This window comes from Passer domesticus, chromosome 16, assembly GCF_036417665.1.
Source record: "Passer domesticus isolate bPasDom1 chromosome 16, bPasDom1.hap1, whole genome shotgun sequence".
In the NCBI taxonomy this organism is placed as follows: domain Eukaryota; kingdom Metazoa; phylum Chordata; class Aves; order Passeriformes; family Passeridae; genus Passer; species Passer domesticus.
The window spans coordinates 12,545,833-12,561,346 of record NC_087489.1 but is presented as its reverse complement, the minus strand read 5'-3'; the positions used below and the strand labels follow the sequence as shown (position 1 = coordinate 12,561,346).

The 15,514-nt window shown below is 51.4% G+C and overlaps 1 protein-coding gene across 5 annotated transcripts in view; it reads right to left on the bottom strand.

Moving 5' to 3' along the window:
* Positions 1–15,514, bottom strand: part of PMEPA1 (prostate transmembrane protein, androgen induced 1) — a 263,958-nt gene that overhangs the window by 16,331 nt on the left and 232,113 nt on the right. For 2 of the 5 annotated variants that reach the window (XM_064391274.1, XM_064391273.1), the window contains exon 2: positions 10,034–10,072. The exons of the other annotated variants lie outside the window; for them this stretch is intronic. In XM_064391274.1, coding sequence (XP_064247344.1) covers positions 10,034–10,072 — 39 coding nt within the window. The remainder of the gene's footprint in view (positions 1–10,033; positions 10,073–15,514) is intronic. 5 annotated transcript variants of the gene reach the window in all.

Sequence of the window (15,514 nt, the reverse complement as noted above, 5' to 3'; positions counted from 1 at the left end):
AGGACCCAGCAGGCTGCACTCGCTGTGCACACAGAAAGGCAGCAGCAGGGCAGGGAGATGGCACAGGCTGTCCCGCTCCCTGTGGAGTGCGCAGCGGGGACGGCACGGGGGTGTGCAGATGGGGGTTTGGGGATGCCAGCAGCATCAACCACAGCCTCTCCCAGCTGAACAAATGCTGCATACACTGGGTTTCACCAGGTGTCTCTCCACCCTGGCTGTCCCCTAGAAAGTTTCCATTTCCACTTATTCTAGGGGAAATCATCCACTGGCCAATTCCCAGTGCACTCAGCCACATTCGTGTCAGAGCCCAAAGCAGCTCCAGGTGCCCCGGTGCCAGCACCTCAACCCCTGTCACAGTGCCCAGCAAGTCCTGTGGGACCAGTGCTCATGCAGGGGCACCTTGAGGGACACATAAGACAGCAGCTGTGCCTCGCTGCCACAAGCATGACACCCATCAACTCACACCCAGCACCGGGACACAACTGAAGGGCAGAAAAGTCACAAAACACCCCAAATTGTGGCTGGGTAACCTGTGCTCCTCCAGCATTTCAACTCTGTACCAGCATGGCTCCCTCACACCACCTCACTTATCAACCAGCACATCCCCAGGGAGCCCCTTGACATTTGGGAACGGTGCTGGGCCCCTGCCATGCCCCTGTCCTGAGGCTGCAGCTCCCGCAGGGGCTCCAGGACATGCAGCCCGGGGCAGCAGTGCCACAGGGGCTGCCCTGGCTCGCAGACGGGTGTTGAAACCCAGATTGAGCAAGCTGGCCAAAGCCACACAGGTCATGACAGGGCTGGAACTGCGACCGGATTTCCTCAGCACGGTCCAGGGCCAAAAAACGGGAAACACTCCCTGCCCTGCCTCTTCCCGAGCGCCGCTATCGTCTGTGCCACTCTGCAGCTCCCGCTCGCCAGAGCAGTGACCTTTCACAAGGCAACTCACTCCCAGGGAACAAGGACAATCTTAAGTTACAGGCAAAATTATGCATTGCAGGGAAAAAAGATATGCAAAATGCATGCAAATGCCCAGACACGGCACACTGTGTCTGGTCACTGCAGGATTCAAGTTCAGTTCTTGAACTGGTCTGAACTGGTCGCTGCCACCAGATGGAAGCGAATGCATGTGCACACTCTCACAGAGAAGTGAAAAAAATACTGTACATATATATATATATATATATATATATATATATATATATACACACACACACCAGAGTGAATGGGGGAGGTGAGTACAACCGCCCCAAATCTGACAAAATTAAAGGTAATAAATTTACTTCCACCTCAGCTGCAGCAACAGCCTGAGAAAGGTTTTAACTCCCACAGCAGATCTGCTGGCAAGTCTGTTTCACCAGGGGGTTCTGCATGTGCAGGTTTTAGGGTGCACACAAAGAGAAGGCCAGGCACAGATGGGGTTTGGGGCCAAGAACAGGGCTGGGGGCACCTGCCCTTCCTGAACATCCTCATCCTGGAGTTCCCTGCAATCCCCAAGAAACCAAATCCCCATCCTGGGGTGCTCTACCCCTTCCCTGAGCATCCCCCATCCCCATCCTGGGGTGCTCTGTATCCCTGAGCTTCCCCATCCCCAGGATCCCTGCCCTGCCCGAGCATTCCCATCCTGGGGTACTCTACCCCTTCCCCCGAGCATCCCCATCCCCACACCGGGGATCCCTGCCCCTTTCCCTGAGTATCCCCATCCGGGGGATCCCTGCCCCCTTCCCCAACCATCCCCATCCCCATCCCGGGGATCCCTGCCCCTTCCCGAACATCCCCATCCCGGGGTGCTCTACTCCTTCCCCCGAGCATCCCCATCCCCATCCCGGGGATCCCTGCCCCTTTCCCCGACCATCCCCATCCCCACACCGGGGATCCCTGCCCCTTTCCCCGAGCATCCCCATCCCCATCCCGGGGATCCCTGCCCCTTCCCCCGACCATCCCCATCCCCATCCCGGGGATCCCTGCCCCTTCCCCCGAGCATCCCCATCCCCATCCCGGCCCATCTGCATCCCTCCTGCCGCCCCATTGTGCCGCTCCCCCGTCCCATCCCCAGATCCGCGGGGCAGGGGGGGCTGCGGGGAGCCGACCCGCGGGTCAGCGCCCACAATGGGCCCGGGGGGAGGCGGTGGAGCCCCGGCTGGCCCGGGCCGGGCCTGCCCCGCCACCTGCCCCGCGGGCTGCGGGCTGCGGGCGGCAGCTGCCCCGCACCGGGCGCGGGGCGGGAGAGGGCACAGCACCGACGGGAGGATTATCCACGGACACAGCCTGCCCCCCTTTCACCGCGCTTAACAATAAAGCAGTAGCTATAGCGACGGGGTTAATTAATGCGCCGATTTGCATCACTAAAACTGCGCGCCCGTTGAGAGGCCGGCGATGCGCGGGGACCCGCGCCCGGCCGGGGCTGCGGGGACAGCCCGGGGCAGCGACACCCGAGAGCCATCCCCTCCCACTCCCCATCCCCGCCAAACCGCTGCACGCCGGCATGTGGAAAAGAGCAGCAAAACGGGGGCCGAAGTGTCCTTCGAAAAATCAAAGTGAGGGGAAAAGTGATTTTTAGGGATGGAGGGAGCAAAGCGCATTCGGAGGCAGAGGGGGTAAGGAGATAGGGAATGTAAAGGTTTCAGACTATCGTATAACCAGAGGGGGAAATGTCTTCTCACCACAAACATGCATCTGCATGATGTCTAGACAGTCATAAAAAGGGCAATTAAAGTACTGCAGGCTGCAGTAAGCCAATGTCTCCTCTCCCAGTCTAAACAGTTGAAACATACTGCACGAACTTGGAAAAAAAAATATAGGATAGAGGAAAAAAAAAAAAAAAACAAGTTTGTAAGGAAAAATGTTTTGAAATTCAGCTTTAAATAAGCCAGTAAATTAATTCAACCTTGTCACATCTCTGCCTTATAACATATCAAATATTCCGCCTGCGTCCTGTCTAGACTGCGATAACAAAGGGCATTTAAAGCCCTGCAAGATGCGCTGACAGAGTAGCCATTTAAAGACGCAGTATTGCTTTCTCCATCTAAAACGATTTGTCAGATGGAGTTAAAATGAAAATGATAAGTAATCACTGGTTCACAACCATTTCAAAAGGAAAAAAAAAAAAAACCCACAAAACCCCCACAGCTCATAGATATAAATCCCACTAAAATCATTCCAATGTATCATTCCAGTGGGATTTGTCTGGCCTCTTTTTTATGGCATTTGCTGCTTTTTTTTAAAATTTATTTTATTAATCTGAGATGTCAGTAGCTTTCTGCAGCACATGCATTTCTAAACAGGAGTGTATTCAGTTCAAAAAAGCCAGCTCAAAGTTTTAACTGATTTATTGGCATAAAATGATGACTCCTGGAGAAACAGTGTTATAACCCCAAGGGCTAACAACACTGAAAAGGAATTTTTTGTTTTTATTTACTTAGAAACAAAAGAATAAACTGTATCACATGAGGAAAACTGGCCAGACCCCATCGCTGACACAGTTGAGCCTGCTCAGTCCCAGTCCTCAGGAATGCAAAGAAGAAAAGAAAGTTAAAGCAAACTATGTGGGTGTTCAGAGTGTTGGGGTTTTTTTACAGAGAAAGGATGGTTTTCTGGAAAAAAAACCCCAAAAAAAACAACAAAATATAATCCTGTCTAAGACAAGGAACACTCTCCTTCCTCTCTGAGCTTTATCAATTGTTGAAGAACAAAAAAAACCTCTCAAAATAAAATACACAGGAAAATCACTGATCTGCTGAACAGGAGACCACAGCCACCCCAAGCCAACACTCCCACCCCAGTGCAAGACTGGCCTGAGACTGCTTTTTTGGGACATGGCACGACCCTGTGCCCAGCCCTGGCTCCAGCCTCTGCCCAGTCCCTTCTGCAGGGGAGGGTCACGGTGGGAGTCACCCCTGGAAGCCCAGAACCAGCCTGAATTCAGTTCTTCTCTGCTCCTCACCCTGTAACATCCCACCACCACCTCATCTGCACCTCCCTCTGTCTCCCAACCCTTGTTTCTTAATTATTATTTTAATAAGACTGTTTCCAACTTCATTGTTCATTCCGCAATAGCCCAAGGGCTACAACTGTTCATTAGACAGAATTTCTGCTTTAATTGCACTGACACAGATGTGTAGGTTATCTGGAAGAAATTACTAAAATGAGCAGTAAAGAATGGGGCTGGATGCCTTTCTTCCCTTACGGAGAGTTTAATTTAACATTATTTCCCCCCACGCCCCGTAGAAGCAGCATCATTCTCTGCACTGCGGGTTTGCAGAGGAATTAACCCCAAACTGCTCCCACTGCACACAGGTGCATGAGGATTCCCACAGGGGCAGGTCTGGGGGCTCTGTGGTCTCCACCACTGCCACTGGGACGGTCTGTGTCCCACTCATGTTCCCCAGGCAGCACAAATCTGTCCCCTGAGAGTGGAAGCATCTGGACCACGGATAAAGCTTTGGGGAAGCTGGGCCACCACTGCTCAACATGCCCATCCCTGCCTGTGCCAGGACTGGGGTGGGAAACAGGCTGCCTTGGTCCACCCTCACCCTCTGAAAAGAAGAAACACCAAAAAATGTCATCATTTCTGCTCAGCAGTGCCTGGGCTTTGAACCCACCATGGCTGTGCAGCTGTCAAATCAGCCAGGGAGTTCACATGAACTTCCTCTGCAATTCATGTTGGCAAGAGCCAGACACATAATAGCCCTGGATTCAGGGAGAAAGAGCTGCCAGCATTATTTCTATTTAAAACCTCTATCTGAGCTTCATAGACTCATTCTTCACACATGATACAAACACACACACACACACAAAATGCAGAAGTGAGCCAGATCCAGAAGCATTTCACTTCACCAAGAGCAGTGCCTAACAGCAATTTCAGGTTTTGGCTCCCTGCGACTATTTAATAGATTTTAATTCAATATTAAAAAGCATGAACCTGCCAATTTTTTGTTATGTCTTCTTGCCAGGAAGAAGAAAAAAGTTGTTCCAAACTTCTTTATCAAAGCATTTCCTCCTCTGCACCTCTCTCCTCCAGACAAGGGGCTGCAGCCCAGAGGCACCTCCTGGCCAGGGCAAGGCTGACAAGGGTGGGCTGGGGCAGGGGCAACATCACAGGTTCAAGTGCCATCTCTAAATATGTCTAAAAGCCACTAAAAATGTCTCCTTCAGCCAAACTTGTCTTTAAGGGGGAAGGAAAATGTCACAAATGCTCCATGTTAAAACAGCCCGCACTAAGGGAAAAACCTTCCCTTTGTTGCTAGGGGACTTGCTTTGTATCTGCTGAAATCCTTTAAAATGCCACCATTGTATTTAGGAAAAAAAAACAACCCCGAGACTGAAGCACCTCATGTGCTAAAGATCAAGAGACAGAACACATCAGTTCCATCCTTCCTTTGCAAGTACTTTGCTCAGGCCTGACTTCGTTTTGTGTCTTGGTCCTCGATGCTTTTTGGCAGTTTGCTCCAGACTTACTGGCAAGAGCTAAAAGGTTTCTATTTAGCTGGTGTCAGCTGAGCATCTGTGCCGGCAAGAACTGGAGTGGGGGTGATCCCGACTGCCTTTCAAAGGCACATTTCTCTCTGGGAGCTGCCACAATAATTTGAAGTCTGAGCGTGTTTGGGTAGCGGGGTGACTCCCTCCGGGGGCGCAGCGCTCCGTGCGGGCAGCGCTCCCCGATCGGCGCGGGGAAAAGGAGCTGGGAACGCTCCCTAACCTGTGACCCCGACAACAAAAGGCAGGGAGAGCGTCTAGACCTCCAGTCTGCCGGGGAGTGAAGGGAGCATTGTGCTCCGGCTCGCTGGGGCTGCTCTCACAAGGCGGGCACGGAGGCGCGGCCAGGCAGCCCCAGCTGCAGCACCGCTGCGGGCAGGGGCACAGCCCGGCCTTCCTCCCCAGCACACGCTCTGCAGGGCAGCCTCCACCTCCCACAGCTGCTGGGAGGAGGTGAAGGAGCCCATGGGATTTCCAGCCCCGGGTTTCCCTTTGCCGCTGTTTATTTCGCGCACAGCATCCTCGCACTCCTGAACACACGGATCCTGCGATTCCAGCCCTGCGCGGACTGCAAAAATGGAATATATGCTTCCTTCCACAGAGCCTGGATTTTCTGCTTTCCCTGTCTGGCTCAGTTAAAAGGGGACAAACCAAGATGTTCCCTTTCTGCCAAGCCTAGAGGTCAGCCCAACATTTAGAGAAAGCTGAAGTCCCAGCTTTGACACGTATTTCTTGTGTAACCTTGATCAAAACCCTTGGCTTCCCCGTGTTGAGGTCCCCACATATAAAAATATAAATACCCTAAATAAATGCTGAAGCTAATGGCAGGTTACTGCCAGGGAACTGCACGAAGAGAAAATAAAAGACCTATTAAAAGCCCTTGTTCATCTCTGCCAGAAAGAAAACACTATTACCCAGTACTTAAAAAGATGCATTAAAGGAGAGAGAGCATCCAGGGGGGTTAAGAACACCCCTGGCACAGCACTGAGGGAAGCACTCCCGGCCAACCACCCCCATGTGCCCTCAGGATAAGGTTTTGGGGTGATCCCATGCCCTGGCCATGCCCTGGCCATGCCCTGGCCATGGCAGCACAGGCAGCAGGAGCAGCAGCTGCCCCGAGCACACCCAGCACAGAGCGGGGCCACAGGCAAACCTGGGAGCCACAGATCAGAACTCTGGGCAAAACAAACCCCTTTCATTTCACTATTCCTGGAGAAAACCTGGAAGATGTGCTCCAGCCCAGCTGTACAGATGTAAAACCAGTGTGACCCATGGTGCCACCCTGGGCACCAGTGCCACCAGATGACAGTGACATCACTGGCCCAGTGGCACCTCTCCACATGGAACCTGCAACCCTAGGCACAGCCAGCAGCCACCTCAGGCAGCTGCAGGGATCCCCCCTCCTCCTGCCAGCTCCAGGCTGGAGTTACAGCCTGAGACCAAGCAAAACCAGACCCAGCAACTGAGATCGTTTAAACAGCTATTAAATCCCCACCTCCTTCTGGTGAGAGGTGATTTACAAACAGCTGATGGTGAATACAGTGAATTCAGAGCACGAGAGGAGTTCCAGTATCCTGGTAGCCATCAGATGCCAATCCTTCACCAGCACACCTCACCACTTCCATACCTTACACAACAAAAAGGTGAGGGATGAGGATTTTCTTCTCCCCCTGCCTCTGTTGCCTCTCCCCATCTCCAAAACATCACCAGTCCTGTGGCAACTCCTTCCCCAGGTGCTCCAGGTCCCTGGGACTACTGAGGCACCAACACAGCCAGGAGCTGTGGCAGGACACTGATGGTGACACCGTGGCAAGATGCCACACACCTGCAGCCTCAGCACGGTCCAGCCAGACCTTCCTCACAGCCTGGCACCTGCCATGGCAGCAGCTCATCTCCTGACAACTGCCTGGCATTTATTTTTGGTGCACAGGCACAGGGAGACTGAGAGATCCCACACTGGGATTTTTATCAGCAGTGCGCAGCTATGGAAACAAATGCATTTAAGACTAATATAACAAAATGCCCAAACCCACAACAATAAAATAAAGAATGGTGCACATTGTCATTTACACACTGCAGTGAATGCAGAGCATGGCCCAGCTTCTCCCAGAATTCAGCCAAACTTTTAAGGAATCACACATTCTCATGTAGTTACATGTTTAGCTACGTGAATTTTGCTTGGTGTAAACCCCCCACCCTGCCCTTTGATTTTACAGACTTCAAGGAATGCATCTCCTCCTAAATAAGATGAATAGCCATTTGTTGAGGGCATTCTCTCCTTCCCCCTCTGTACTCATTTCCCAGCCATCCTCTGTGAGAAGCAGGAGAGCTAACACAAAATCCACCAGAAGCTGCAGCACCTTTTCTTTTAGTCCCCATGGAGGGGACACAGTGGTGCCTGACCATGCCCCAGCACACAGATCTGGGCAGAGCCTGCAGCTCAGCCAAACTGCTCCCTCTCAGCAGGCACAAGAGGCACCCACAAGTCATTCAGAGAAATCCAAGAGCCTGACATCCACACCGCAGACACCCAGGAGTTACCAAGGAGATGGTGGAATACCTTAAAAACCCAGGGAAAAAAGCCCAGTGAAAACCAAACCTCCCTTGCAGGAGGTAGTGCTGCTCCCTGCCCAGGTTTGGTGTTCTGACCCACCACGTGCAGGGCTTTATCCCAGGTGGCACAGGGATGGGCACGGGCATCTCCCTGGGATGGGCAGGGGCATCTCCCCCTGGGGCTCTGGCTCTGCAGGCAGCACCAGGACGCTCCGGGAGGACGCGGGTGGTGGAGGTGGCGATGTCTGGGAATGCCGGCCCAGGCTGGAGCTGCAGACAAGGACCCAGACAACAAAGGCGAGGCAAAAAGCCGTCTGATAGAGGCAGCCCCGTCTGGCAGGCCGGGCTTTCAGAAGCCTGGGCATGCACTGATGTCTGCAAGCACAGCTCTTCGCTGGGCGCACAATTAACCCCGCAGCAAGATCACTGAAGTGTCCTGCAGCACACTCCTAACAGTACCCATCTGGTAAGATGAAAAAAACCCAAAGAGTACAGGAGTGCAGCAAAGGAGCAAACAACTGGAGACTGCAGGGAATGACTCTACAACAAACAAAAATTATACTTAATTTTCTGTTATTTATATTCTAAGAAAACCGCATGTTTTCACTTGCATCTCTGCCTCCCTCCCCGAGGCACAAACACACACACACACAAAATGGGAAGGCCAGGGAAAGCAGGAAGAGCAGCACAGCTCGAACACATCCCCGCTCACACACTTTCCCAAATCACAGCACAAGAAAACGAGTGTGAGTTTTACAACCACGGAGCAAAGGCCAAACACCTTTTGCTGGAGCAAAAACACCCCAGCAGCCGCTCCGAGCGCTGGGACACCACGGCTACCCCTGCCCGCCTGACCCGCTGAGATCTTAAGGCATTAATGTAAAATAAATGTAAATCAACCACTGCCTGCTGCAGGACAGTTTCCCTGCGGGCTGCTGTGAGTGTCCCAGCTCCGGGGCTGATCCCAGCCTCAGGCTCCCCTGGTTCCCCTGCCTGCTGTCTGCACCTCGATAACACTGCCTGCCAGGGGGGACCGGTGGTGTCTCACAGCTTTTTTGCATAAGCAAGGGCTGTCCTGCTGTGCAACCAAATTGTGTCACCAGGCTCGAAATAAAGGAAATGAAATTATTATTTTTTTCCTCTCATTTCAGATTAAGACTTTTACTAATTGATGCTTGATAAAAGCCTAATGAATGATTTGTAGGCATTACAGACATGTTAAGGATCCGAGTGTGGTTATAAGCCAAGGTCATAACCTCTATCGACTTTCCAAGCTCTATAGCAATTGATTTGCTATTTATTAAAATCATTCATTCATCACTTGTTAACAATTTATTTAGCTGGTTCTTCCCCAGCAGGCATGGGACACCACAAAGACACGTTAGTTTTAAGGTACTGTCATAAACTCAATTCTAAACTGAGAGACAGACCCATAAACACTATAGCAGTGTCTTTTTGAAGGCTTTTGCAAACAGACTCCGCTCAAATCCAGGAGCCTGGTTTAACAGGGCTTCCAACATCTGGTTTTGTCTGTGCTGAACATGAGCATCTCTGGCCACACTCAGCAGAAGTCCCACATGCCATGACTTAAAAAGGTGCAGGATGTCAACTACTTTCATAAAATAGAGTGACAGTCTCTTTCCTCAATGTAACAATGCTCATCAGTTTGCTACTGTGGCAGTAATGAAAGAGTACCAATACTTAAAATGACACTCAGCTTTTGAACTTGTTCCTACATTGAACAGCAGGGAAAAAAATCCCATCCAGGATTACCATAAGTGCAGCCAGATATGGATAGCCAAAGAACAGCAGGTTTGCACAGTCAGCCTCTGAAGACACCACTGCATCCCCCTCTGCACCAGAGGAGCAGGTACCTGCTGCTCTCGGGCCAGGCAGGGTCCCACCCGTGGCGTGGAGCAGTAACCGGGGAGTTTACGGTACAGCAGCTGCAATCATGCAATCAGCCTTCGTAATTAGATCTTGGCAACTCTTGAAATACTTCACTTACCCAGTTTACCTGGAAAGGTGCGACCTAAACATTCAGTGCCTGGAGACATTTGAAAGAAAAACAGAAAGGATCCGTCAGTGATGGGAGCCACCTCCGAGCGGCTGCACACACACCCCAGCTCCCCTCCTGGGGACTCGTCCTGGCAGAGCTCCCCTGGCCAGCACACACCTGCTCCCACCATCTCCACGGGGCAGCAGTACCAGAGGTGCCACCACTCCTGGATATTGACCCCACGTGCTTTTCCCACACCAGACACTGCCACACAAGGTCCCGTTCCTCTCTCCCCTGCTTCCCCCAGGACATTCTCCTGATCTCACCTTTGGCATTGCCAAAGCTTCACAGAGGTTTGTGAAGTTTCTGGGATCACTCAGCCCACCCCAGAGACCTCCCTGCCACATTCAACAGTGCCAGACTGCCTGTCCATGGCCCAGGGCAGCACTCTGCACTTCAAGGCACTGGTGGATGGTTTATCACATTCCATCTCCTCTGCAAACACACAGAGCTCAGCCCCACATGCTGCTGAGCCTGGTGAGAGCTCAGGGTCTCCTGACACCCCATGGCCACAGCGGGGGCAGTGCCTGTGGAGTGCTAAGAGGAAGAGCCACAGCAAAATCTTGCACAACACCCCAGGAGCAATGCCCAGCAGATGTATTTTCAAATGAGGAGAACAAAGCAGCAGAAAGTTCGCAACAAAAGACAACTCATGACTTCTCTCTCACCCATCAGTGTGTGACTGCCTGCAACACTGAAGGGATTACAGGACATGGATCCTCCCCAGTGCCTGGCAAGCTGAGACATTCTGGGCTGGCTGGGAGCTCTGCATCCCGCAGGAGGCTCGCCAGAGAAACACATACAGGATTCTTTTATGAAGCCTGTAAGGACTGTCTGTCACCGATAATGGTTAATTGGTACTAATTAGTACAGTCTGACCGTAAGGAGCTCTACTGGCCTATAAAAGTGGCCTTTAACCTGAGAGCAAGGGAGGCAGTCACTGCCAGACAGGGCACGGACACACGGCCTGCTCCTCACACTGCGCCTGCCTCCGCAGCAGGCTGGCAGGGATACATCAGCACATCGCTGCTCTCAAACAAAGCTTTAAAAAGTTACTTTCCATGCACCTGGGAGGACAGAGAAAACCAGCTTTTTAATCCCAGGAAAAGATCAAGGCTCAGAGAGTTGCTGTAAATTACTGCAGCGGCTAAATAACGACGGGTCGCAGGCTGGGCTCACTGATGGGAAGTCGGGCTGATTCAGGTGCTTCACATGCAGGAGTTCCAAAGTGGGCCTGCAAACATGAGGTGTCAGCTGAATGCACACGGGCAGCCTTGTGCCTCCAGGCCCATGGGCAGCACCACCACCACCCCTCTGGAACGGGCACCGACACCGAGCGTGACAGCAAAGGAAAGAAAGGAATTCTGCCCAGCCAAACACCAACGTGTGGCAACAAGCTCGGACCTCCTCCTCCTCCTGCTCAGCCAGCTCGCTACACAAAGCCTGGAAAGGGGTGGGAGGCTGGAAAGGAGTGAAAGGCCAAAAGAAGTCTGGAGGCCAAAAAGGGTGGGAGTCCCAAAAGTAAAACGTAGAGTATGAGAAAAAGTGGATGCCAAAATGGCTTGGGAGACCCAAAAAGGAGTCCAAAGGAAATTGAGAAAAAGAGACCCTGAGCATGCAGCTGGCTGGATCAGGATCAGCTTTTCTCTGGCTACATTTCCAAAAGGGTAGAAAGCAATGTCTCTCCCCTCCCTGTTCCACAGCCCAGGTGATGCAGCGTGACACCCTGTGCACGTGTGGGCATGTGTTCCCCATCACGTCTCATCCAAGATGTTTGGACGTGGTCTGGGATGTGTGGGAGAAGCCTCTGAAGTCAGGCAAGGTTTTGGGATGTTGCTTCTCCCCTGTCTCTAAGCACTGCCTCTCCCATCCTCACATCTGCCCTTTAGGTTCAGCCATGCATTCGCCAACTTTTTAAATGCAAATGAGAATTGGCACATAAAGTCGGTGCTTTAAACCTGACCAGAGCCACCCTCAGCTCTCCTCCCTCCCTCCTTATATGCATAAACTTTTTTTTTATGCAATCGGCAGCAGGGAAGAGATGCAGGGAGTGGCTGAGCCGTGCCTGGAGCCCTTCTGCAGCCGCAGCGCTGCCAGACAGCTCCATGGGAAGGGTGGCTCGGGCTCCCTGCCTACCAGCAGCAGCATGGAACCAGTAATTACCCTGGCTGGACCAACACCTGCTCGTGGTTTTGTCTTACACTGTTTGTGCAACCCAACAGGCTGCCAACAAAGCAGGGATGTGCTTTGCCTAAACAGGTGAAAACACGAAACGGGGAACGGAGCTGCCGTGTTGGTCCCACAACGCCTCTGTGCAACACAGGCTGGAAAATCACTGCTGCTTCAGCCTGCGAGGCTGCAGAGCAGGGCTGAGCATGGCATGCACTGGAAAGGCAGGAAAGGAGGGAAAAGGGCTGCCCATCTGCAGAGCCCAGCTTCTGGACCCAGCCCCACACTAGTGCAGGGCACAGGGTTAGGGATGTTCTTTGCTGAAACATCAGCACCAAAAAGCCTGGCTTGCCAGGAGAGTCCTGCTAAACCCAGCATCCCACGTGGGACAGCACGGAGGATGTGACAGCCCTCACCCAGCCAGGGCTGCCTGCAGAGCAGAGCTGCTCCCAAAAATGCCCTGTGCCAGTTCAAGCAGAAGTGCCCATTCCCATGCCAGGGATGCCCCGTGCTCAGGAGCAGGAGCTGGGCAGTGGTGTGGGAAGGGCAGCGTGAAGACCACGAGTGACCAAGGGCAAAGAGCCCAAAGGAGCACCTGGGCCAGCCTCAGCCTCTGGCAGAATCAGCTCTAACCCCACCAGGTCACACCCAAGAGACGCTCTCCCCCATCAGCAGATGGGATTTGTTGTAGATGATTTGTCTTGGAATAAAAACACCAGCCCCACCTCTTGCAGCATATTTACTGAAAGCCAGTAGACATTAAACAGAGGCAAAAAGTGTATCCCAGCAACATCTGGAATTTATCCCTTCTGCAAAAAAAAAATAAAAAAATCATGCTCTATTCTTTTAGAGAAAGAAAAGTGATTATATAGAATTATAATGCTGGAAGAACAGAGAAGAGCAGAGATTTTCTTTGAAATGCTGTTTAGACAATTAAAAAGGGATAGTTTCAAAGAAGCAGCAAATTCTATCTCAGCTTTTTTCCGCCCTGTCTCACAGTAACAGGCTTTCCTCCATGCCTTGGGTAAGAGACTCCAAGGAAAGCAACAGATTTTTTTCATCCTTGCAAGACCTTAGTAAGCCAGAAAGGAAACCAGCTCTCAGGCCTAACTGGTTGAAGACAGAGCAAATTAAAAAAATATTCTTCCAATTCCTGCCAACAGGATTTGAAGGCACCTTGATTTCTATGAAAATAACCTGGTTTGGAAGGAGCTTTCCAAAAGAGGATGTGTCAGTCTTTACCCAGGAGAGCCAACACTGTCTCCCCAGACAGGAGAACGGAAAGGCTTTAAATATTAAAACAGGAAAAACCATCGGGATTAATACGAGGATGCAAGGTCAAAGTGTGATATCCTCCACTTCCTCAGGCTCCTGATCCCAGAACGGCTGGACCACGACCCCACAGCATCACCTGTGCCCGGATGCAGCTGGGGAAGCCTGGGTTCAGAGGGAAACCCTTCCCAGCCTTCCCGAGGGGGGAAGCCAAGCAGTCGCTCCCACGCCAAGCCCACAGAAGTGCCTCCAGCTACTAAATTACCCAACGACTTCAACGAACTGCATTGATCTGGCTGGAAAACAAAGCTGCAGCTCTTGGCACGCGCCCAGTGAGGAGGGTACAGCTGCATTTTTCACCTGCAGGCAGTTACAACCACGGCTGGAGATGCCCCTTGCCCTGACACGGGGCAGCTGAGGGGAGAGAGCCAAGGGCACACACAGGTGAGAGGAACCACCTCACTCCAGACACCTCCCAGACACGGCAGAGCCCCAGCTAACGACAGGTATGTCCAGTTTTGCAATCGAGGGCAAGGCTGTTCCTAGAACAAGCCCCATTACTCAGGCTGCTCAACCCCCATCTCCTCGGCTGCACGTGGACTGGATGCAGGATTTCATCAGGACATTAAACTCAGAAGCTGTAAAATCACTGTGCAAAAACCCAATTATACCTATTTTCGTAACAGCCAATTTAAGCTTGTATTTAGGTCCCCTCACATACCCCTACGTTACATAAAGCATTTCTTCCACTTGAAACGTAGCTTTCTAAAGGCCATTTTGCTTAATTTAATGGATGCTTTATGTGGGTCTGCAAATCTCTAGAAACACAACCAAGGAAGACACATGGCAGCAAGATACGGCGTGATCCCTTCCCGGGCATGCAGCAAGAGCAGGAGAGATGAAAGGCATCTCCAAACCCACGAACCTGCTGTGACTGGAGTGCACTTGTGCTCTGAAGAGCAGCAAAACCCCACGGTCAAGTCAGAAGAGGAATTCCTGAACATCTGCACACGCTGTTAACCCGTTCCAGACCGGCCAGCTCTGCGCAGGCTGCGCAGCAGGATGGAATCCTTCTGGACCCCCCCCTCATTCCACAGCCACCAGCTGAACTGAGCCCACTCGGGCACGCTTCTCTTGGATTTCAAAGAGCTGCTTTCTGCACTTCAAGTAAATAAATGCAGTCATCTCTTTTTCCTTCTTTTTTAAAAAAAGCTGCACTAATAAAAAGCTCGTAGCGAAATCTATTAAATTGAGTCTGTCCATTATGTTTATTGTTCCTTACAATTCAGGCCTGGATGGCAACTCAGTGGAGGTTGAAAAGTGTATTTATCAAGAAAACCCATGAGAACTATGAGGATTAAAAGCTATCAGCAGGACAGAATGTGTGCGTAACCCTGCAGTTTGTTCTGCACCTCACACAGGACCCCCATCAGAGACCTCTGCCCCCTCTCCTTGTTTTTGAGCCCACCTCTGGCTCATCAGCTGACATCCAGCACCTGCATTCCCAGAAAAAGCTGAGGAAGATGCAGCGTGTATATACTGCTATGAATAAGTCACACTAGAGAAACATAAACCCTGATTGCATTACACACCAGTGATCAGTATCATTAAGTGTTACACACCTTGAGTGTGTCTCAGCAGTTGGAAACACTGAATTCAAAAACACATCTTCCCATTCAAGCAAAGTCCCATTACAGTAATCTAAGTGTAACAACAAAAATGAGATTCCTGCTTATTATGCAGGAAATAATTGCAATTTAAGATAAATTTTCCCTGAATTGTGTGAAGCAAGTGCCCATCAATCATGTGGTTTCTTCAGTGTCCTAAAGAGAGCACGTACCAGGACAAGGTACTTCCAGAGCTCAGTGATGAGCAGCCTAACCTGTATATGCTACTCTGAGGTACTGAAGCCAAGAGACCACCCTTGGTAAAATGGAATAATGGTGGAAATAATGAAAACAGCACAGAAGGAGCAGGACTTGGCCCTCC